At 44.6% G+C, this 23,988-nt stretch overlaps 1 protein-coding gene across 7 annotated transcripts in view; it reads left to right on the top strand.

Annotated features, from left to right (window-relative positions):
* LOC109909808 (receptor-type tyrosine-protein phosphatase mu) overlaps window positions 1-23,988 on the top strand; it is a 309,073-nt gene that overhangs the window by 237,271 nt on the left and 47,814 nt on the right. For 4 of the 7 annotated variants that reach the window (XM_031796756.1, XM_031796761.1, XM_031796759.1 and 1 more), the window contains 8 exons: window positions 5,413-5,570; window positions 7,494-7,565; window positions 8,128-8,154; window positions 11,411-11,422; window positions 12,582-12,781; window positions 19,136-19,223; window positions 20,404-20,480; window positions 23,732-23,768. In XM_031796756.1, the coding sequence (XP_031652616.1) occupies window positions 5,413-5,570; window positions 7,494-7,565; window positions 8,128-8,154; window positions 11,411-11,422; window positions 12,582-12,781; window positions 19,136-19,223; window positions 20,404-20,480; window positions 23,732-23,768 (671 nt within the window). The remainder of the gene's footprint in view (window positions 1-5,412; window positions 5,571-7,493; window positions 7,566-8,127; window positions 8,155-11,410; window positions 11,423-12,581; window positions 12,782-19,135; window positions 19,224-20,403; window positions 20,481-23,731; window positions 23,769-23,988) is intronic. The other 3 variants (XM_031796758.1, XM_031796760.1, XM_031796763.1) reach the window with 3 other exon arrangements.

The following is a 23,988-nucleotide window of genomic DNA, read 5'->3' as shown; positions in this document are numbered from 1 at the left end:
TGAAGTCAACAAAAACACACAAATTGCAGATTTTTTTTCTTTTTTTTTCTCATTCTGCCGAATTAAACAAGCGTCGACACCGCCAGGGCCCTAATGTCAACCATTAAACACTAAGATTCAATTACAGAGTAGGAGTAGTACTTAATCTTTCCCCGGGTAGCCATTGTTCACATTGCACCCTGCGCTCCAAGACGGAAGGAAGCCATGCTAGAAACCGAAGCTCCCTCTCCTCCAACCCCATACTAAATCACCTATTACCCAGCGAGATGACAAGGTGCATTAAATGTCACTTTTCACGGCAAACAAATTTGGAGGAACAGTTAAAACTATTAGCTTCCTGTCGAGGGCCTCCCACTCAAATAGATGTTTGGTGGCAGTGGGGAGTCGAGCACTGCCATACGGAGCGAGCCGGCTGCGAAATCGAATCCAAGCAGATTGATTCGGCGACTGTGGCGGGAGAGCTTCATTAACTCATAGCTGTCCATTAGCCACTAGTCATTCTCTCCGGCTTTTTAGGGATCACATGCCGTCTCCGCGCTGAGCGGCTGTGTTTACCACAGTAAAGGCAGAGGGAAAGACCATTATACCCCGCCACACTTCTCCCATCAGGCCAGGTAGAACACCATTAAGTGGAGGCTGAACACTCAAGCTGTTAATAACCACCTTGAGAAAATCACATTCTGCCTCACCAAATTCTAAGAATCCTCTCTGCCACGGCAAAGAAGATGGTCCATATAATAATCCAGTATTGTCCTTCCCTTCACACATTTTCCATTGTTTTCTCTCCTTTGTGTTATTGTTTTTCTTTGTCTGAGACCCTTTTTATCTCACATCTAGCCGGTGATCCATGACGCGTTTGTGCTGGAGTTTTGCCTCCAATTTAAAAGAAACCGGGCATGACTTGTCTCCCGCTCGGCAACATGAATTCACTAAATTGGCTCAATAGAGTTTCTGCGATAACCATCTCCTTCTGTAATTTCAAAAGGCTCTTCCCAGACACTTTCATTTGTTCCTTAAGTGCAAAGAGGGAAAGAGGAGAGCGCGACCACTCAGTGACAAATCTCTGCCTCCCAGGCTCACATCGCAATTGAGAGGAATGCAGATTTAAATGACAAGAGGCAGTAAATTCCAAAGCGGGTGTTTGCAAAGCACTACAGTGTCTAAGATTTAAGCTCCCACAGTTAGTTATATTGCACCCTTCTTCAGAGTGGTATTACTGTCTGAAATCCCCTTGTAGTAAATCAGATTATATTAATTGCAGATATAAATTTGCATTCACTTGAAATACCTGCTCGTTTAAGACACCAAACAGACCCAATATTGGCTTATCCGCTGAGTCTATTTGCATCCAATTGGCTATTGTGGGATTTATCTATGTCTGCTTAATTTTCTAATAAATCTCTTGAAATTATTACAATGAATTGGATGCTGAGACTTCTCACTTACTGTAGTAGAGTTAATAAATCTGATCTCTGCTGAATTAGCTCTCAAAGAGAAAGCCCAATCACTAGGGCCTGGGGAGATTTGTTCAAACACACTGAAAATAGCCTTAATTACACTGAACAAAAATATAAACGCAACATGCAACAATTTCAAAGTTACAGTTCATATAAGGAAATCAAGCAATTTGAAAGACATTCATTAGGCCCTAATGTATGGATTTCACATGTTGATCACGGATCTTAAAAAAAAAGGTAGGGGCTGTTTAATTAGCTTTTTGACATGCCACACGTGTTCAGTGGATGGATTATCTTGGCAAAGGAGAAATGCTCACTAACAGGGATGTAAACACATGTTTTTTCACCAAATTTGAGCAATAAGCTTTTTGTGAGTATGAAACATTTCTGTGTTTCTTTATTTCAGGTCCAACACTTTTTACATGTTGCGTTTATATTTTTGTTCAGCACTTACACTCTGAGAAGTTGAGTTGAAAATCTCCACCATGTACAGTGCTAGTCATGTAGTCTTCACCTGTAGACAAGGTCTGTGTCATCCTGCCTCGGCCTGTTCGGATGACCGCTCTCCCCAGTCTGCAGTTCTGCATGTCAGAAGTGCACATCAGGCACTTCTGACATGCAGAGAAATGCTGTGGAGTACAGCCTGGAGCAGGGAGAGCAGAGCGCTAGGTTATATAGGGAAGCAGGGAGGATGCTAGGTTATATAGGGAAGCAGGGAGGATGCTAGGTTATATAGGGAAGCAGGGAGGATGCTAGGTTATATAGGGAAGCAGGGAGGATGCTAGGTTAGATAGGGGAGCAGGGAGGATGCTAGGTTATATAGGGAAGCAGGGAGGATGCTAGGTTATATAGGGAAGCAGGGAGGACGCTAGGTTATATAGGGAAGCAGGGAGGATGCTAGGTTATATAGGGAAGCAGGGAGGATGCTAGGTTATATAGGGAAGCAGGGAGGATGCTAGGTTATATAGGGAAGCAGGGAGGATGCTAGGTTAGATAGGGGAGCAGGGATGATGCTAGGTTATATAGGGAAGCAGGGAGTATGCTAGGTTATATAGGGAAGCAGGGAGGATGCTAGGTTATATAGGGAAGCAGGGAGGATGCTAGGTTATATAGGGAAGGTGGCATCATCTCCAAGGTGGATACAGCACATGTGGGGGCAAGAGCGAGAGTTCTAGAACTTTAGATACCAAAGGATTAGAGTTCATCTACAAATGAAAAATGGACCTGCCTGTGGATATTTCTCAGAACTTTAGCTCAACCTGACAGTTGGAGACTGTTGCATTACTCATTCACTGTGTGCATCGGTAAAACCCCTCCGGCGAAATAGGGTGAAAGAGCAAAATATAGTTTCTCTTTTCTTCCATTCGTATAAATGCTGGATCGACTGACCTTGAGTGTCTAAAGAGACGGGTGGGCGGCAGAGAGAGAGAGAGAGAGAGAGAGAGAGAGAGGGTGATATGACTTTCATTCATTTATGTTTAATGCTCTGACTGCAAGATGGGGTCGGGCCCCGTTTTAGACCACTTAACGCTGGGGGGGGGGGCTCCATTAGAGAAGGCCAACTCCTAGCCCCCCCCCCCCCCCCCCCCCCCCCCTCGGGAGGAATGGGAGAGGGAGAAAGTGAACAAGAAGAGCAGTCAGATGGCATTCTAATGCATCTGGCTGCATTCAAATGGACATTGGTCACTGCGAATGGAGCCTGGAGAATATGGACACTTTGGATGGGATTCGGAAGCATTTACTACCCACCTGGAAATGAGAAATTCTCAGGTACATGTTGCCTGGGCAGTGTCCCATTTAGATTTTTGCTATTTGCTGCTGATGGTTGGTAAGGAGGCTGGGGTGTAAAGGAGGCTGGGCTGTTTTCACTCAGGAGTCGTTAGTGAGGAATAGCCAGGACAGGGTTGGCATCGCTACAGTGTTTTGGTGGAAAGTTGGCTCTCGCCAGAGAATGCAGGGTCCTATGCCAGCCTCGTAGACCCCGGTATCACAGCGCCATCTCAGGGCTGGCAAAATGTCTGGCACCCCTCACTGACAGCCTTGGCTTGCAAACGGGGCATACACTACTTTCTCAGCCCCCCATAAAAGCACAGTGATCACAACACAGAGGGGGACTGATGGGCGCTTGTGGGGAGTGGCTGGCCCCTAATGAAGGCTTCACCAAGGTCTCTCTGTTACTGCCAGCTGGGCGCTTGCAAAGGCACCATTCACACACACGCTCTTTGTCGAGCCATACAGCTGGAGCGCTGAGGAAAAGCAACATTAGTGAGAGAGAGCGCTCTGAAATGCTACGATTTGGCCTGATTAAGCTTGTAGAGGAACAAGAGCTAAGTGGAAGATGGATCCCATTTGTAAACCCAATGTTTTTACTTTGAAAGTATGTCTTAAGTGCTATGAACTCAATGCAAGCTTTCAGTTTAAAAGGAAAGGGTTAGTCCATTGGAAAGCAGGCGTTCTTATTGGTTATCTGCCTCTCATTGGCCTGTTTGCAGTTTTCTCCAATGAGTGTATTTAGAGTATAGAATACTAGTGGCTGATGCCATATGTATTTCTATGGATCTGCCCCACTCTCTATCACATGGGTTTCAGCCTTCTGAAACTACACCACTGTTTCCTAAAATGACAACCCCTTTGTGTTAACCTCCCTTGGCCCCCGTGTTGCTCCTGCCGAAAACACAGCAGCCCCCTTTCTCTGACAACTACATTTAACGTCTACTCTACAGTCTCCCCCTGCAATGGAGTACAAGCCATAGCTGAACTGGACTGGGGAGACTAAGTATCCAATCTGCTTTAAAGTATCGTCTGTCTGTCTGTCTGTGCATGAGGCTGTTGTCCTAGCCACTGACATGGGGCCCCAGGAGACTACATTAGCAGGGAGTGGGCCAGCAGGTACTGTATTTAAGGGCGTCCTTGTTTCCTATAATCTCCCTCAGTTGGCCAACCTAACGCCCTGCCCTAAGAGTCAGGATCTGGCCCAACCTAACGCCCTGCCCTAAGAGTCAGGATCTGGCCCAACCTAACGCCCTGCCCTAAGAGTCAGGATCTGGCCCAACCTAACGCCCTGCCCTAAGAGTCAGGATCTGGCCCAACCTAACGCCCTGCCCTAAGAGTCAGGATCTGGCCCAACCTAACGCCCTGCCCTAAGAGTCAGGATCTGGCCCAACCTAACGCCCTGCCCTAAGAGTCAGGATCTGGCCCAACCTAACGCCCTGCCCTAAGAGTCAGGATCTGGCCCAACCTAACGCCCTGCCCTAAGAGTCAGGATCTATGCCTGTGTTTACATGATATGGCATCAAAATATACAGTGTAGCCTCTGGGTTGAATGAGGAGAAAGGTAGCTAGTTTGTCGCACTGTTTGGATGCAGACTAGATTTCTTCTCCGCTGTCCATCTCCACTTCATGAGGAGACATGAATTGCGAGCCCTGATGTGATGTAAGAGAACAACCACAGCAGACCTGGGTTCAAATCGCAGGCTCAATGAAATCCATAATAATATTTGAAATAAAACAAATCTTAGTTGGAGCCAGGTATGAACCAGATCATGTCAATATGAGGCTTGATATAAAATGAATCTTAGTTGGAGCCAGGTATGAACCAGATCATGTCAATATGAGGCTTGATATAAAACTAATTTTAGTTGGCGCCAGGTATGAACCAGATCATGTCAATATGAGGCTTGATATAAAACGAATCTTAGTTGGAGCCAGGTATGAACCAGATCATGTCAATATGAGGCTTGATATAAAACAAATTTTAGTTGGCGCCAGGTATGAACCAGATCATGTCAATATGAGGCTTGATATAAAACGAATCTTAGTTGGCGCCAGGTATGAACCAGATTATGTCAATATGAGGCTTGATACTTATTTAGCGTATTGCTTATTGTATCACTGGCTTTTCACTGTTTTCCCCTGTGACCCTTTCTTCTTTCTATTGTGATTGGTATGAAACCAGGAAACTGGCCAAGAAGCGCAAGGAGACCCTGAGCAACACGCGACAGGAGATGACGGTGATGGTGAACTCCATGGACAAGAGCTACACGGAGCAGGGCACCAACTGTGACGAGGCCATCTCCTTCATGGACACCCACAGCCACACACTCAACGGGAGAAGTGAGTGTCTAACACCAGGGCATTGTGGGTTGGCGGCGGGGAGTATGGAAGGCTTTTCACACTGAGCTGAACCCAGCCAAACCAAGCTGTACACAGCTGGCCTGGTTACATATTCACAATAGTCACTGGAACCGTAGTGGAAAGGACAATGTGAAAAGAAAAACATTTTTGGTTTAGGTGGGCACAGTAGTGTGAAAAGGCTATAGGTAACATAGATTAACACTGGTACAATAGAGCAATTTCTTTAAATTCTAAACAAATTCTGCTTTATCAATGATCAAGTCATGTGAAAGGCTCTTGCAAAACCCTCGATACCCAAGCAGGTTAGAAATGTCTTCAGTTTTGTTTACTTATTAGGCAGCTCGACTATAATTTCCCGATACAGCATCTAAATAAGGACTTATTGTCTCAGATCTTCCTCCCTTAATTTTCCCAAGCTGTCAATGCTTTAATCTTTGTTTTTGATCCTGTGCCTATTTCAAACCCTTCTTACCTCTTACTAGCCTTTTATTTCCTTCTATGGGTATCCCATGTTGACACATGAGGGGGGTAGATCAACGTTTAAAAAAAAAAAACAAGATTAATTTAGATGCTCTTATCCAGAGCGATTTACAGGATTGATTAGGGTTAAGTGCCTTGCACAAGAGCACGTCGATAGATTTTTCACGTAGTCGGTTCGGGGATTCGAATCAACAAGCTGTCTGTTACTGGCCCAACGCTCTTAACCGCTAGGTTACCTGCCGCCCTATATCTTCCCCATCTGTCATGCTTCCACCCCCTCTGGCCTTCCTCCTCACCCCAGGGACAGCTGACTCTGGCTGAGGTACAATCCCCTAATTCCCCCCCACCAACGGTGGTCCCCAGGCCCAAACATTAGTCAGCCCCTATTGCTCGGCATGCTGAGCCAGCGGCTCTCATCATCATCTGATTTCCCCCTTGTACACCCCCCCCCCCCTCCGCTTCCAAATGCCCTTATCCCTCACAACTATATGACATTAAGACATCCCTTCATTATGAGGATCTCCAGAATCATATTCTCTATATTTCTTAGACCTTCTATCTCTGTTACTGGAGAGTAAATAAGCTACAACCATGATGTTTTCTGTCTTTCAACTCTGAAGTCTAAGAGGTGCCAGGGTCACTAGGCATTTTTTCTCTCTCCCCTTACCACCACGCGCGCCTCATCTGTCTGTCAAAAGCAGAAAGGGGACAGGAGCGAGAACGAGTCTTGGATCGTTTGGCGCTCATTTAATATTGCAAGAGGGGAATGCCATTTCAGCCTGACAGGGCCGGCTGACGTGTCGCCGGGCAGATTGGAGTGACCTGGGAAACATTGGGGATAAATAAATAAACATGCTCTCATTGGACGACAGAGCCATTCAGCCGTAACCTTATCCCGCTGTCTATCGCAATATCCTTGACTAACAGCAGGGTCACTGTAGGCAACTTATGTCAGAATGCCTGATGGCGACCGACAAACACAGCAACGATCGCTCGGTGTACTGTGCCGGCTTTATCAACAAACCGACTGAACTTTATTGATTTGGCAGAATATATTGTATGAACACAGCCCGTTGTTGTTACTTATTCAAAAATACAGTCATTAAAAAGCATTAGCGTATTTGTATCGATATGCGTAGCCAGAACAGTGAATAGTGAAATGTCTTAGTTTCTTGACATTATTCCACTTGTTAAATTGACTCTGTCAGGGGACATGCAAAAGCTACAAGCCTTTCCTAATGGCTTCAACACACACTTCCTCCTTGATTCTGTTTTTATTTGAGACAACCTTTTATTCAGACAGATCTGAGTCTGGAAGCCAAATTGTTTGATTCCTACAGATTGTCTAGAAATATACTATTAATTCTTCCACTGAAGTTTCTTGACCATTGTGCTACTGCCTGCTCTCTCTCTTGCTAAAAGCTGCCTCTCCCTCGACATTCACCATGAAGACTAACTCAATCAGCACGTCCGTACCCACCTCCTACTACCCAGGTAAACTACCTCCCCTTTTAACTCTTAACTCCTTCTGCTTCTACTACTGTCTAAAACTGCTGGTGACCTCTTATGACCCCATTGAACTTTGACCTCTTTAACAAATGGCCAATCCCGATCTAGGTGCCTGTGTCTGTTTGATAAATGGTTTGCTTGATCTAATGGTGGCCTGCCAAAACAATGTACTGATGCATGCTCTCTTTTTGCCTGCAGTTTTAATTGCTCTATAGCGGTTGCACTTCAGCATACTATTTGGGACAACCATTTTGAGCCATATTGGTAGATTGATTTGAATTGATCTGTATGTATATTCTATTCGATGGATAATGTTGGACATGATCTACATTTAACTGAGTTATAACTCCTTATAATGTTAAAAATGAACTATTGATGCTGTTCTTCCATTGGAGGTTTTCTTTGCCTCTTGATGATAACAAACTGTAACTGCTCTGCTCTAATACTGCTGTCTTACCTGGAGTGGGGAGTGTGTCACCTTATTCACTGCTATATTGTCTCTTCTTTGTTAACACCCTGCTCTGCACTGGTTTTGGGTTGTGGGCAGATCCCTTTGTGCCAACCGCTATCTTGGGTGAGAAAACATTCTTCATTTTTTTCCCCCCTACAATATATTCCTTATGCTTATAGACCAACTGAAACGGACAACTCCAAAATAGACTAGGTGCTGTGCATTTGAGAGAAGCAGAGAGAGAGAGAGCGAGAGAGAGAGAGAGAGATGGAGATAGTGATTTGGATTGGATTGGTTTGTTTCCTGATAATGGCTTTCACACATCCATACCTGCCTGCTTTTCTTTCTTTGTCAGACCAGAAGGTTTTGTTTCTTTCTAATCAAGCTGAGGTTGGCTAATTCACTCCATCCCATCCGCATTCCGTGTCGTGCGTGTGACGTCACGTATGTCTATGACCTCTCATATGCATGGACAGACAATGTGGACTGGATGAGGGGGAGTGGCACAGCAAACCCCCCCCAAAAAATAATATCCATACAAACAAAGTAGTTCCCATCGCCATAGCAACGAACATGTAAAGTAGCAAACATTGGAGAGCTCTAGGGCAAAGTTGTCAATTTTGTCAATGTCACTACTGCTTAACCTACCCTAAATAACTCCTTCAACCCCTTTCATAGAGAGAAAAGTTTCAATATCTTTGTCTTGGTAGGAGGTTTGTACAATAGACAGCCAGGTACAATAGACAACATACAGTGCATTTGGAAAGTATAGACTTTTTCCACATTTTATTACTTTACAGCCTTATTCTAAAATGGATTAAATAAATGTTTTTCTGCATCAATCTACACACAATAACCCATAATGACAAAGCAAAAACAGGTTTTTAGAAAATGTTGCTAATTTATAAAAAATATATAAAAAAGAAATACCTTATTTACATAAGTATTCAGACCCTTTGCTTTGAGACTCGAAATTGAGCTCAGGTACATCCTGTTTCCATTGATCATCCTTGAGATGTTTCTTCAACTTGGAGTCCACCTGTGGTAAATTCAATTGATTGGACATGATTTGGAAAGGCACACACATGTCTATATAAGAGCAAAAATCAAGCCATGAGGTCGAAGGAATTGTCCGTAGAGCTCCGAGACAGGATTGTGTTGAGGCACAGATCTGGGGAAGCGTACCAAAACATTTATTCAGCTTTAAAGGTCCCCAAGAACACAGTGGCCTCCATCATTCTTAAATGGAATAAGTTTGGAACCACCAAGACTCTTCCGAGAGCTGTCCGCCCGGCCGAGCTGAGCAATCGGAGGAGAAAAGGCCTTGGTCAGGAAGATGACCAAGAACCCGATGGTCACTCTGTCAGAGCTCCAGAGTTCCTCTGTAGAGATGGGAGAACCTTCCAGAAGGACTCCCATCTCTGCAGTACTCCGCCAATCAGGCCTTTATGGTGAAGTGGCCAGACAGAAGCCACTCCTCAGTAAAAGGCACATGACAACCTGCTTGGAGTTAGCCAAAAGGCACCTCTGACTATGAGGAACAAGATTCTCTGGTCTGATGAAACCATTGATCTCTTTTGCCTGACTGCCAAGAGTCACGTCTGGAGAAAACCTTGCGCCATCCCTACGGTGAAGCATGGTGGTGGCAGCATCAGCAGCGGGGACTGGGAGACTAGTCAGGATCAAGGCAAAGATTAAGGGAGCCAAGTACAGAGAGATCCTTGATGAAAACCTGCTCCAGAGCTCTCTAGACCTCAGTCTGAGGCGAAGGTTCTCCTTCCATCAGGACAACGACACTAAACACACAGCCAAGACAAACGCAGGAATGGCTTCGGGACAAGTCTCTGAATGTCCCTGAGTGGCCCAGCCAGAGCCCGGACTTGAACCCGATCGAACATCTCTGGAGAGACCGGAAAATAGCTGTGCAGCAACGCTCCCCATCCAACCTCACAGAGCTTGAGAGGATCTGCAGAGAAGAAACTTCCCGAATACAGGTGTGCCAAGCTTGTAGCGTCATACCCAAGAAGACTCTAGGCTGTAATCGCTGCCAAAGGTGCTTCAGCAAAGTACTGAGTAAAGGGTCTAAATACTGATGGAAAGGGTCTAAATACTGAGTAAAGGGTCTGAATACTGATGGAAAGGGTCTGAATACTGATGTAAAGAGTCTAAATACTGAGTAAAGGGTCTAAATACTGAGTAAAGGGTCTAAATACTGATGTAAAGGGTCTAAATACTGATGTAAAGGGTCTAAATACTGAGTAAAGGGTCTAAATACTGAGTAAAGGGTCTAAATACTGATGTAAAGGGTCTAAATACTGATGTAAAGGGTCTAAATACTGAGTAAAGGGTCTAAATACTGAGTAAAGGGTCTGAATACTGATGTAAAGGGTCTGAATACTGATGTAAAGGGTCTAAATACTGATGTAAAGGATCTAAATACTGATGTAAAGGGTCTAAATACTGATGTAAAGGGTCTAAATACTGATGTAAAGGGTCTAAATACTGATGTAAAGGGTCTAAATACTGATGTAAAGGATCTAAATACTGATGTAAAGGGTCTGAATACTGATGTAAAGGGTCTGAATACTGATGTAAAGGGTCTGAATACTGATGTAAAGGTGATATTTCAGATGTATCTAAAAAAAGTGTTGCTTTGTTATTATGTAGATTGATTCAATTGGGTTTTTATCTCATCAATTTTAGAATAAGGCTGTAATGTAACAAAATGTGCAAAAAGTGAAGGGGTCTGAATACTTTCCCAATTCACTTTACAAGCACCAGATGTAGATATTTGACAGACACATATTAACATACCAGATAATGTACACACTTTAGGCTAGTAGAGATACAGAACACAATAGTGTCTCAAGGAAGAATGGCGTTTGTGATTTTCTAGACGTTTCCTCGGACAAGGGCCCAGTGTTCACTTTCACCATTTACAGCACCGCAGAGGGTTAGCTGGTGGTTCCACTTGTTTTGTAGGTTTTCAAACTTGATCTGGACTAGTTTTTTACTAGTTAAACTGTTTTGGCTAATGTCAAATAAATATTTTATTCATTCAGAAAACAAAATGTCTTTATCATGTCTTTGTCAGCATTGATTACATTTGAAATGGTCAATTCTAGGTGATTCCAACCAAATTAAAACAACCCTAACTAAAGCGTCTCAGATCTAGCTTTCTGTGAGGTGTCCAATTGAACTGAATAGTTGGTTAGGACTGGACTCCCGGAAAGGCAAAAACATGTTGGTGCCTAGAAACAGCTAGAGAAAATTAAAACTGTGCAGGTGCTCATGCCTAAACGTCATATTGTTGCTTATACCCTGTTTCCTTTCTCTTCTTTTCTTCTTCACATTTAACCTGTTATGTCCTCTAATAAAGTGCCCATTAATGGTAAGTTGCCAGTCTGCCCTGTCTCTGGGGTGAGGAAGTGTGTGTGTGTGTGCGTGCGTCATGCTATTGAAAGGCGCTTGCCTTCCCTTGGGGCCTGCTCTCCCATCCTGTGTTGCTACGCATGTACTTGTGTTAGGGCATCTCACGCCCCCCCTTCCCCCTGTGAAGCCATTACCTAGCATGGGGATTTGACTCCACCCGTGGACAGTGTTGCCTCATGCATATGTGGACTATATGACGTCCCACCCACACTCCACAACCCCTACCCCCACTTTGTTTAAACAGGGGTCTCACGCCTCTGACACTTTTTATTTTTTTTACGGTTTCCCATAAGACATAGTTACCGAACAGAGTACCCACTTCATTTGATCGTGCACCCACGTCATCCATCCACCGCCGCCATTCCATCATCAACTTCATTTTGCCATTGGTCGATTTTGTGGATAGGAAGTTTGTATTGAGAAGTTAGCCACAAGCTAGCGCTGTGAGAAGATAGCCACAAGCTAGCGCTGTGAGAAGATAGCCACAAGCTAGCGCTGTGAGAAGATAGCCACAAGCTAGCGCTGTGAGAAGATAGCCACAAGCTAGCGCTGTGAGAAGATAGCCACAAGCTAGCGCTGTGAGAAGATGGCCACAAGCTAGCGCTGTGAGAAGTTGGCCACAAGCTAGCGCTGTGAGAAGTTAGCCACAAGCTAGCGCTGTGAGAAGTTAGCCACAAGCTAGCGCTGTGAGAAGTTGGCCACAAGCTAGCGCTGTGAGAAGTTAGCCACAAGCTAGCGCTGTGAGAAGTTAGCCACAAGCTAGCGCTGTGAGAAGATAGCCACAAGCTAGCGCTGTGAGAAATAAAGATCTTTTCTCTCATTGTATAATGTAAATAGATTTATTTTACACAATGTTATCTGTTAAGATACGAGCTCCATTTTGTGTTCACCAAGTTTCAAAACACTGTAATAACTAGTTGAGCACAACGTAGTTTATAATTAACTCCTGTTCATTTCATGTTTTCTCATTGAATAACTATACTGTGACCCTGTGTTCATCCATTATAATGTCAAGAGTGTTTCCTATTCTATGTCTGTACGGGGTTGTGGGGCACTCCAGTCCTGACCAGTGTATATGTATTTGTGCGTGACCTCGTCCCTCCTCTCTGGGTTTCTAGATGAGAACCACACCATGACCAGTGACACCAGCAGTCTGGTCCAGTCCCACAGCCACTCCTATAAGAAGAAGAGGGAGGTGGCAGACGTGCCCCCCTACCAGACGGGTCAGCTCCACCCGGCCATCCGCGTGGCAGACCTGCTCCAGCACATTACCCAGATGAAGTGTGCTGAGGGCTACGGCTTCAAGGAGGAGTACGAGGTGAGAGCCCCAACTGCCTGCAAAATGTAGGGTCCCACCCTCCTCAATCACATGGCAAATCCTCACACACACACACAAACGTCCTCACATATCAAAATGCCCCCTCATATCAAAATGTCCTCACACTAATGTCCTCCCATATCACTTCCCCAGTCTGTCTGTCTTTGTCCCTGGTTGTCTTTCTTTCTGTTGTTGTATTCGTTCTTGTTTATTTGCACCATACTCTTTTTCTTTTGTTTAGATTCATTGTTTGTTAGATGATTTTGTCACTTTTTACCTCTGCAAATGAACTTCTCACTAGCTATTATTGCACAAAAAAATGCACCGGGTTTTGTGTCCACACACTCCTTCCGTTCCAATGTTTGTCACCACTTTAATTCCTCTCACATAGTGTTTGGTCTCCTGCAGTTTGTTGCCTGGACGCCACACGGCTTAGACCTTACTGCCCCGTTAACGGCATCCACTTGGCTCCCTAACAATGCTAAACAACCATCTTGGTGAAAGAAATGTGCCTTCTGAATCTTAAAAATCCTACAGCACACGCATCCACTAATGGGGGATTTCCCAAGCTGAGACTGTGTTCCCAGGCTGAGACTGTGTTCCCAGGCTGAGACTGTGTTCCCAGGCTGAGACTGTGTTCCCAGGCTGAGACTGTGTTCCCAGGCTGAGACTGTGTTCCCAGGCTGAGACTGTGTTCCCAGGCTGAGACTGTGTTCCCAGGCTGAGACTGTGTTCCCAGGCTGAGACTGTGTTCCCAGGCTGAGACTGTGTTCCCAGGCTGAGACTGTGTTCCCAGGCTGAGACTGTGTTCCCAGGCTGAGACTGTGTTCCCAGGCTGAGACTGTGTTCCCTGGCTGAGACTGTGTTCCCTGGCTGAGACTGTGTTCCCTGGCTGAGACTGTGTTCCCTGGCTGAGACTGTGTTCCCTGGCTGAGACTGTGTTCCCTGGCTGAGACTGTGTTCCCTGGCTGAGACTGTGTTCCCTGGCTGAGACTGTGTTCCCTGGCTGAGACTGTGTTCCCTGGCTGAGACTGTGTTCCCAGGCTGAGACTGTGTTCCCAGGCTGAGACTGTGTTAATGGCTCAGACCAGTGCGAGTTGCCAGCTCTGCCTAGAGTCTGTTTATGTGAATTATATGGGAACAGCGCTTTTCTCCAGAAGCTTATGACAAAGCTAACGACTGTCACAGCAGTGCCTTATTTCCTCGCCCTTACATAGTGTGTGTGCTTGAATACAATTGTTTGTGTGTGTGTGTGTACATACTGTATACACAAGCTACCTCTCTCACCTTCCAACCCATTACAAGGGATTTTCTACCTTTTCTACGGAGGGTATTTGCCAGTGGTGTAAATATACTTTAAAGTACTACTTAAGTCGTTTTTGCGGGTGCCTGTACTTTATTTTACTGTTTATATTTTTGACTACTTTTACTTCACTAGATTCCTAATGACAATAATGTACTTTTTACTCCATTCATTTGACCTGATCCCTAAAATAACTCGTTAGATTTTGAATGCTTAGCAGGACTGGAAAATGGTGCAATTCATGCACTTATCAAGGGAACATCCCTGGTCATCCCTACTGCCTCTGATCTGGCGGACTCACTAAACACACATGCTACATTTGTAAATGATGTGTGCCTCAGGCTATCTGTAAAAAAAAAAAAAAAAAACTTGAAAATTGTATTTTCTAGTTTGCTTAATATAAGGAATTTTAAATGATTTATACTTTTACTTTTGATACGTAAGTATATTTTAGCAATTACATTTATTTTGATACTTAAATACATTTAAAACCAAATACAATTAGACGTATACTCAAGTAGTATTTTACTGGGTGACTTTTCTAGAGTCATTTTCTATTAAGGTATCTTTACTTTAGGTACAATTAGGTACTTTTTCCACCACTGGTATTTACCTGAAATAAACTATCCACCATTCCCCCTCCCATCTTATACTTTACTTTGCTATACCCACTATTTACACATTAAACAACACAGGGATCAGATCAATAATTAAATCTCCCATGCCCTGGGCTGGCCCTGTGGTTTGGGACTTCCCTGAGGGCTCAATTCATTATGGATATAGATTGATGATTTTTAGGGCTTAGGTAGGCTGCTAGTGTAATAATACAGTATTTTCCAGTCATAAACATACGGAGTGCAGAATAATTGATGCCCCTCCACTCTTCCATCTGAAAGTGCTTCTCTTCACTGTTTTTCTATAGTTTTCTACATTTCTATTTGTAATGCCGCTACAAGTTAGAGACGGCGAATCATTGTAGTGTCCCCCCCCCCCGTTTCGTTCCCTGTTTTCTGCTACCACTGTCTCTTCTCATGTTCTCTCTAAACACAACGAGCCGAGCACTAAACTGATCAATTCTAATCTCTCCCCCCCGATTCCATGCTTCTTGTTATTCCATAACGTTATCTATGGAAAAGATAAACGAGGTAAGCAAGTCCCCTTTTTGGTTTGATTGTAAACAAATGTTTTTAGATTGTAGCTTTGTCACAGTATCACAGAAACCCTAGATGCAGCGATCTCACAACCTACACCTCCTGATAATGATTAGAATTCTCTCTACGATACCTGCTGTTGGTTGTCTGTGTCCAAAAACATGCATTTAACAAACCGCAATATACAACAACAACAAAATGTGTTGTCTGAGATTTAATCCCCCTGGTTAATGAGAATCAAAGATTGTGAAATGAGTGGCATTAAGTTGACACTACAGTACAGATCAGAGGTCCTGTCTAATGGAAGTGTTTGTAGACAAAACACACTCCCCATTCATCCCAGACACACAGTAAATGATTATCCTATAGTTCAGGCCTGTCTCTGCTTCAAAGGAAAAAAACATATTTGATTTGTGTTGATGATAATGCAGTCAGATGCCATTTGAATTCTTAAGTCATGAAATACTTGCTCTCTTGGTATGATATCTTACATCCAAAAAATAACCAACAAGAAAGACTGGCAGAATCTGATCATACTTACCCTCATCAAAACTATAAACGCAACATGCAACAATTTCAAAGAGTTACAGTTCATATGAGGAAATCAGTCAATGTAAATGAATTTATTAGGGCCTAATCTACAGATTTCACATGACTGGGAATACAGACATGCATCTGTTGGTCACGGCTACCTTAAAAATGGCACGACAATGGGCCTCAGGATCTCGTCACGGTATCTCTGTGCATTCAAATTGCCATTGATAAAGTGCAATTGTGTTCATTGTCTGTATCTTATACCTGCCCATACCATAACACCACCGCCACCATGGGGCACTCTGTTCACAACGTTGACTTCAGCAAACCGCTCGCCCACACGGCGCCAAACACGCTGTCTGCCATCTGCCCGGTACAGTTGAAACCGGGATTCATCCAGGAAGAGCTCACTTCTCCAGCGTGCCAGTGGCCCTCGAAGGTGAGCGAGCATTTGCCCACTGAAGTTGGTTACGATGCCGAACTGCAGTCAGGTCAAGACCCTGGTAAGGATGACAAGCACACAGATGAGCTTCCCTGAGATGGTTTCTGTCAGTTTGTGCAGAAATTCTTTGGTTGTGTAAACCCACAGTTTCATTAACTTTCCGTGTGGCTGGAAGAACGATCCTGCAGGTAAAGAAACCGGATGTGGAGGTCCTGGGCTGGCGTTGTTACACGTGGTCTGCGGTTGTGAGGCTGGTTTGGACGTACTGCCATATTCTCTAAAACTACTTTGGAGGTGGCTTATTGCATTCTCTGGCAACAGCTCTGATGGACATTCCTGTAGTCAACTGCACGCTGCCTCAAAACTTGAGACATCTGTGACGTTGTGTGACGAAACTGCACATTTTAGAGTGGCCTTTTATTGTCCCCAGCACAAGGTGCACCTGTGTAATGACCATGCTATTTAATCAGCTTCTTGATATGCCACACTTGTCAGGTGGATGGATTATCTTGGCAAAGGAGAAATGCTGATTTACAGGGATGTAAGCAAATTTGTAAACAACCTTTGTTTGGATTTGGTCTCGTGAGAGTCGACCATAGATCTCATCTCAGTAGCTCTACTTCCATGAAACTCATCTGTTTAAGGCTTTGAAAATGTTTTTTTTTTTTGGGGGGGGGAGTATGCAGGGCTTTGAATTCATTACTGGCTTTCCACCATCCACCAATCACGTTAAGGGTTACTGGCGGGTAGTGGGAAAACCTGGCCAATGGTAGATTAGTATGATAGTGCCAAGGGGGATAGATGGAGCCTGGAGCTACCTCCTAGCCATTTGACTTGTAATTCCCCCACAGTTTGCTGCTATGGATGTTAGTAATACAATATTATGTTTTATATTTTGCTAGACCTTTTTTCATTAGTATCCAACTTTTGGGTGATTTAATAGGCTCAGAAAAGCATGTTGCAAACTCTAACATGTCTTAAATAAATGTTGTATTACCCAATTTTGTATTTTCCCTCGAGCCGCACATTTCATAGAAGTCTTGCAAACACAAGAGACATTGTTGCCAAATCTATTATTTTTCAAAGCTGGCAGTCGAATATTACACCTGAACTAGAAAAAATTCTGAAGTAACACAATGAATAGTTGAACACCTGCCAGTGTTGGTGCACTTCACATCACATAATATTTTGTTGTGTTATCTATCTCTTCCCAAACTATTTTGACAGATTCCAGATTTTTTATAGTCATCTTTTTCTCATTGACACCGCTCACCTCTGGAGGAAGGAAAAGGGAGAGAGAGTCTCTCTCTATCAATTCTCTCCTCCCCAGGTTCTCTCGCTCGTCAGGGCAGCTCCTTGTCACGTCTTGCACATGAAAAGATAGCTCTCTTGAAAGACACACGGCAGCAATGAATAACAAACCAGCACCACTTTGAAACTCTAAACCTAGAGAGGGAGATGGAGGGAGGAGACTAAGCATCTGCAGTATTGTCAACGTGTGTTAAACTGTGTTTAATGCCTCTTTACTGCAGCTAGTTCTGAGACATTCAGAGAGAGAGAAAGTGATCTGCATTAAACTACGGCCTTCTCTTCAAAGTGTCCCTTGCGGTTAACAAGACCTGTAAGGGCATGTTTTTCCAACACCCAACCGTGCTTGGTAAAGGTCAGGTGATAAGGCTGGTCTTTTAAGCTCATCTCAAGGTGACGTCAAAATGTGTACTCAAAGGATTGTTTGCATATTAATGCCGGAGACCCTCGACACCAAAGACGTCTTCAGGAAAATACACATTTTATTCAATCCTTTCTGATTACTCCTTCATCCTCATTTAGTCAAATGGCTGTGTGATATCCATTGATAACTGTTAATAAATGCCATATTTTCACACCTTAGGCATCCCAGTCACCACCTTTCAGAAAATACCAAAAGTTCACCATCATTTGATTTGGAGTGGTGGTGCCTTTTCCTTCATTGCGTATGCTGTGGGGTGGGAGGGGGCAGTGTGAAGAGGCTCCTCGTCATGGGGACTGAGCTGTTACCATTATCCACTCAGAGGACTGATCAAGGCTTCTTGTTCTCGGAACGAGTTCCGTGTCATATCAGTGAGGGGAAGAAGCGAGCGAGAGAGCTTGGGGGAGGGGGGGGGGGGGGGTACAGGTAAAAAACAAGTTCCACTGCAAGCAATCAAATCTAATCAGATGAATTGTCTGATGGGACTAAGAGAGAGCGAGCGGTATTGGAAAGAGCGTGGGATCGGTATGGCTAAATAACAACACCTTGGTATGATCCGTTTATTGGTCCTGACACTCTTTGGAGACGTGGAGGAGACATTAACTTACAGGAAGAAAGCAGTAGCCCCTAGCCTGGGTAAACAACCAATAATCAACAGCACCACTCCAGCAATGACATTTATTTTCAGAATTAGTCCTAATTGGGTGTTCCGGTGCAAGATCAGAATTCCCAAAAACTCATACTATTAATAAATCATGAGGTGCTGTGCTCGAGCAGAGTTTATTAATCAGGCAGGTGTGTGTGTGTGTTCATCTTCTGGTATGTTTCGGGGACTAGTCTTTCAGAGAGTATGTGGGTACAGTTTGTAAGGAGGACTGGTGTTCTACCTCGGTGAGGTTAGGGAGATTCTGATTGGCTTCAGTGGTGGCCTAATGGGCACCTTCTCTGACATTGCTCCCAGAAGGCCGTTCTCCTGCTTCCTCTCATCTTTAATAATGATGAAGATATATCTCTGTTTTGACTGGAAAGGATCCACGACTGAGCTGTGCTGTCCATTTAAAGAGCTGACCTCCTAACCCTTAGGACCTTTCATGTCCTCCTGTTTAACACTTTCTCTCTCTGTTCCCCCCTCTCTCTCTCTCTCTTCTGTTTCTCTCTCTTTCGTTTCTCTCTCTTTCTTTCCTTCCATCCACAGAGCTTCTTTGAAGGACAGTCTGCACCATGGGACTCTGCCAAGAAAGACGAGAACAGGATGAAGAACCGATACGGAAACATTATTGCATGTGGGTGCAAACAATTCTTCCTTTTTTGTCTCGTCAGTCAAATCCCCCAGTTGGATATGAATTCTCAGTGGGTCTATTTGGGAACATTATTGTGCTGTCATGGCTGCATTGTTTGTCCTTTTAGAGCAGCGTAGAGTTTGGAACATATGAAATGGTTCTACTGAATGTTAACTATAAGAACTGCGATCATTCTCTTCCTGAAAATGTCATCTTTAAGCTGTGATTGTTACGACAACTGACATCCTATCAGACATATACACACAGGCAGTACTAATTGCCTTTGCAATTATGAAAATGAGCCCTGACTTGGGAACAATTTCATTTCTGGGCTTGAGACATTGCCGAGGGTGTCACACACACACACCACCCTCACAGCTATACCAGTCCCCCAACGAGGAGACCGCCCCTGTCATTTCCACGGCAATAAGATTCCGGACACTTCCTGTCTCTGCAAATGAGAAACCGACCAATCACAGTTCTCCACCCGGCGCGGCGGCCAATTAGCTGCAGGGCATGTTGGATGGACTGCCAGTTTTCTGCCGGCTGTAATAATTAAAGTGAATAAATCATTCAGAGTGAGTTAGCGTCTCCTCTGTGAAATGGGAGAGAAAGAGAGAACAGAGGAGATATCTCGTATTAGTCAAATTGAATTATTTTGACTAATGGATAGACACTTGTTTCATAACAGAGCTCTGTTGTGGTGATTTTGATTAAGTAGAGGCACACTTCACTATGGTTGATTTACCTAAGCTTATTCTCTGCAACTATCTGGTGATTTGGACTCACTGGGTCCAGATCATTCTCTTTGAATTCCAAAACTAAGGAAGAACTGAAACTGAACAGTGCTAGCGTAGTTCACTTCCACACCACCGTTGACTTGTACCCTAATGAATAGGGACTTCAACTTATTAAACCAGGAAAAGGCTTCCTTCTATAGGGCATATGTCAGAGAAAAACACAGTGACCTGGTAGTTGTACCTGCAGGAGTTGATGACCTTAAACTTCATAGTCCCTATCCTCCACAGGGATGGCCTACCAGTGTTTTCCTCTCCGTCTCGTTCGTATGACTAATGGGGCCCTTGTTTCTCACTCTCTCTCTCTCTCTCTCTCTCTCTCTCTCTCTCTCTCTCTCTCTCTCTCTCTCTCTCTCTCTCTCTCTCTCTGTCCTGTCTTCCTCCAGATGATCACTCCCGTGTCCGGCTGCAGGCTATCGAGGGAGAGCAGAGCTCCGACTACATTAATGCAAATTACGTGGATGTAAGTACAACACCAGCCGGGGTTAGACAGAAAGGTCAGCCAGCATGTGTGTGCGCATAGCTCTCAGAAGGAACGAGATAATGGCAAGGCTACTGCTTATAGCCCCCCAATCCTCCTCACTCTCCTCCTCTTCCCCTCAAAATAGGGATATATACAGTGTCTTTGGAAAGTGTTCAGACCCGTTGACTTTTTCGACATTTTGTTAGGTTACAGCCTTATTCTATAATGGCTATAAAAAAATACAGAGACCTTATTTATATAAGTATTTAGACCCTTTGCTATGAGCTCAGGTGCATCCTGTTTCCATTGATCATCCTTGAGATGTTTCTACAACTTGATTGGAGTCCACCTGTGGAAAATTCAGTTGATTGGACATGATTTGGAAAGGCACACACCGGTCTATACAATGTCCCACAGTTGACAGTGCATGTCAGGGCAAAAACCAATCCATGAGGTCGAAGGAGTTGTCCATAGAGCTCCGAGACAGGATTGTGTCGAGGCACAGATCTGGGGAAGGGTGTCAAAAAATGTCTGCAGCATTGAAGGTTCCCAACAACAAGTACGGGAATTGCACCGATAAGACAAGACTGTAACTACCAATTGGATACCACAAAATTGGGGAGAAAAAATGAGTTAAAATTGGGTATTGTGTGTAGATTGATGAGGGGAAAAAACAATTGATTCCATTTTAGAATAAGGCTATAATGTAACAAAATGTGGAAAAAGTCAAAAGGTCAGAACACTTTCTGATTGCGCTGTATGTCCAATCTGTAGAATTAGAATACTTCCAACTCTACGGACTGCACACAGTCACGTCCAGCACGTAGGATTGTTGGTTTGATAAAAGCCCACCCCTTGTTTACCCTCCTGGCTATCACTGTTGACAGAGTACATTTTATTTTCCTCTCCAGTCAACCAGCTGGCACAGTGCAACCCACGCCAACCAACCACCCCATGCATACTTATCATCTCCCTCTACCTCCTCACCTCCCCCTCTACCTCCTCGCCTCCCCCTCCACCTCCTCGCCTCCCCCTCTACCTCCTCACCTCCCCCTCTACCTCCTCGCCTCCCCCTCTACATCCTCGCCTCCCCCTCTACCTCCTCATCTCCCCCTCTACCTCCTCGCCTCCTCCTTCACGCCTCCCCCTCTACCTCCTAGCTTCCTCCACGCCTCCCCCTCTACCTCCTAGCTTCCTCCACGCCTCCCCCTCTACCTCCTAGCTTCCTCCACGCCTCCCCCTCTACCTCCTCTCCGCCTCCTTCACGCCTCCCCCTCTACCTCCTAGCTTCCTCCACGCCTCCCCCTCTACCTCCTAGCTTCCTCCACGCCTCCCCCTCTAACTCCTAGCTTCCTCCACGCCTCCCCCTCTAACTCCTAGCTTCCTCCACACCTCCCCCTCTACCTCCTAGCTTCCTCCACGCCTCCCACTCTACCTCCTTGTCTCCCCCTCTACATCCTCGCCTCCTCCTCCACGCCTCCCCCTCTACCGCCACTCCGAGCTTTGCCTTCATTTGTCATTAGCCATCTGTGTGAAATCTGTTACGTTGTTGCTACGTTGTTGTTAAGTCTGTTAAGATGCTGTCCCTAGAAACTTAATGGACATTTAGCATTTGAAATAAGGATTTGTCATCCCACCAAATCAATTTCCTAAGAATCAGTCTTACAGTACTCTGGGTGTTTGTGTGTCCAGTCGTGTGTCTGTGTCCAGTCCTGTGTGTGTTGTGTTGAATTAGCATTCTGCTGCTCATCTAGCCGCACTGCAGGTTAGCTGATGAAGCTACTTACAGCCTGACCCCCAAGGGACTCATGGTGAATTAACCATCAGGACTCCTATCAGGACACGGGCCTGAAGACCTGTATATGTACTGTACACCTCCCTCTGCTGAACCTCTCCTCTCCGTTCAGACTCTGTCTGGCTTGCTGCTCCCTCCCGAGTGTTTCTGTAGCCTGGTCCAAGATCTGTTTGTGCTGTCTTGCATGACGACGACCATAGCAGTTGGCTAATTAGCACAGATCTGGGACCAGGCTAGGGTTTGTGTGTAGCGCAGTCAGTCAGTGAACTCTGCAGCACTTTAGTGAGTGCTGCTTGTCTCCCAGGCACAGACTCAACAGATCCCAATGAAGTCGAATTTCAGAAGAACGTCGAAACCTTTCTTCCATCATGATGATCACACAATACGTGACCAGTCAATGAACCCTTCTCCTAATAGTCTCTTGCTAACTAACTCTATAGTCGATTTTCCTCACCATGTGTGCTCCCACGGTGAGAATTCATCAATAGTGTGTAGAGCAAGAGGATAAACAACTCTTATGCTGGACAACATTTAAAGAAATAATTTAAACTGTGCACTCAGCAACCAGAGTCCAGAGAGGCAGAGAGCCCATCAGATCCCAGAGAGGCAGAGAGCCCATCAGAGCCCAGAGAGACCGAGCCCAGAGAGGCAGAGAGCCCGTCAGAGCCCAGAGAGGCAGAGAGCCCAGCCTATCAGAGTAGAAGGATTAAGTTTTCCCGTTTGATTCAGTCCTTTTATATTCCACATTGAGAAAGTGAATTACTGTTGAGGTGTTAAGTGTTAAGAGCTGGACCAGATGAAGACAATGGCTCACACTTTGTGGCGTGTGGGAACGGCTCTTTACGCTTACGTTTAGCTTCCCACTTTGTACAGTAGGCCTTGCTAGAATACAAGATGCTCGACAAATGAAATTTGAAGGGATTCGAGTAATCCCTAGGAGAGTATTACGAAGATAAATCACACAATATGCATTGGAAGAATAGTACAACCATGTGTATGTTGGATGTTAATTTGACCACTATTGTCACAACAAAATAATCCTGCAGCATCACAGGATTTGAATGTTTAGTCCATAATGTTGCTTGATCGATGGTTAGACTATTAGCTGGCCAAGAAATGAGGCTACATGAAAAGTGCAATACTGTTAATATAACTAACTGCGTGTTAGTGTGGGTTTTAAATTAATTTATGTAAATCATGATCCTTATTTACATGTGTGTTCACTAACGTTATATTTGCTGGAAGCCGAATCAACCTTTTCTTTCTAATTGGTCTGAATTATTTATTCAAGATCAGACTGCTGCTTTTGAAATATGTTTTCACTGCAGCAGGTTTTGCTTTTTGACTCAAGTAAACAAATATGCCCATTATCCTGCATTCCTTTGTGTGTTCAAACCTTTTTGACTCACATGCTTAAAGTTTGTTTCTCTCTCTCGCTCTGTCTTTCGGATTTCAGGGCTACCACAGACCAAATCACTACATCTCTACCCAAGGTAAGAACAGCAACACACCATAGGCATTCTCTTGTCTGAATATTATCAGTATTGTCAGATCTGCGACTCTTCCGTCTGCTGTTCAGACTGACGGCCTCATCGGAAGTGTCAACACGGATATATAGGAGATGTGTAAAAAGCTGTGGGACTCCCCTCTCTTTAACCAACCTCCTCTCCACCTTCCAAGCCGTGTTATGTAGCGTCTTAGAACAATTAATCA

The sequence above is a fragment of the Oncorhynchus kisutch genome, linkage group LG18 (genome assembly GCF_002021735.2).
Source record: "Oncorhynchus kisutch isolate 150728-3 linkage group LG18, Okis_V2, whole genome shotgun sequence".
Taxonomy (NCBI): domain Eukaryota; kingdom Metazoa; phylum Chordata; class Actinopteri; order Salmoniformes; family Salmonidae; genus Oncorhynchus; species Oncorhynchus kisutch.
This window is presented reverse-complemented; position numbering and strand designations above follow the sequence as displayed.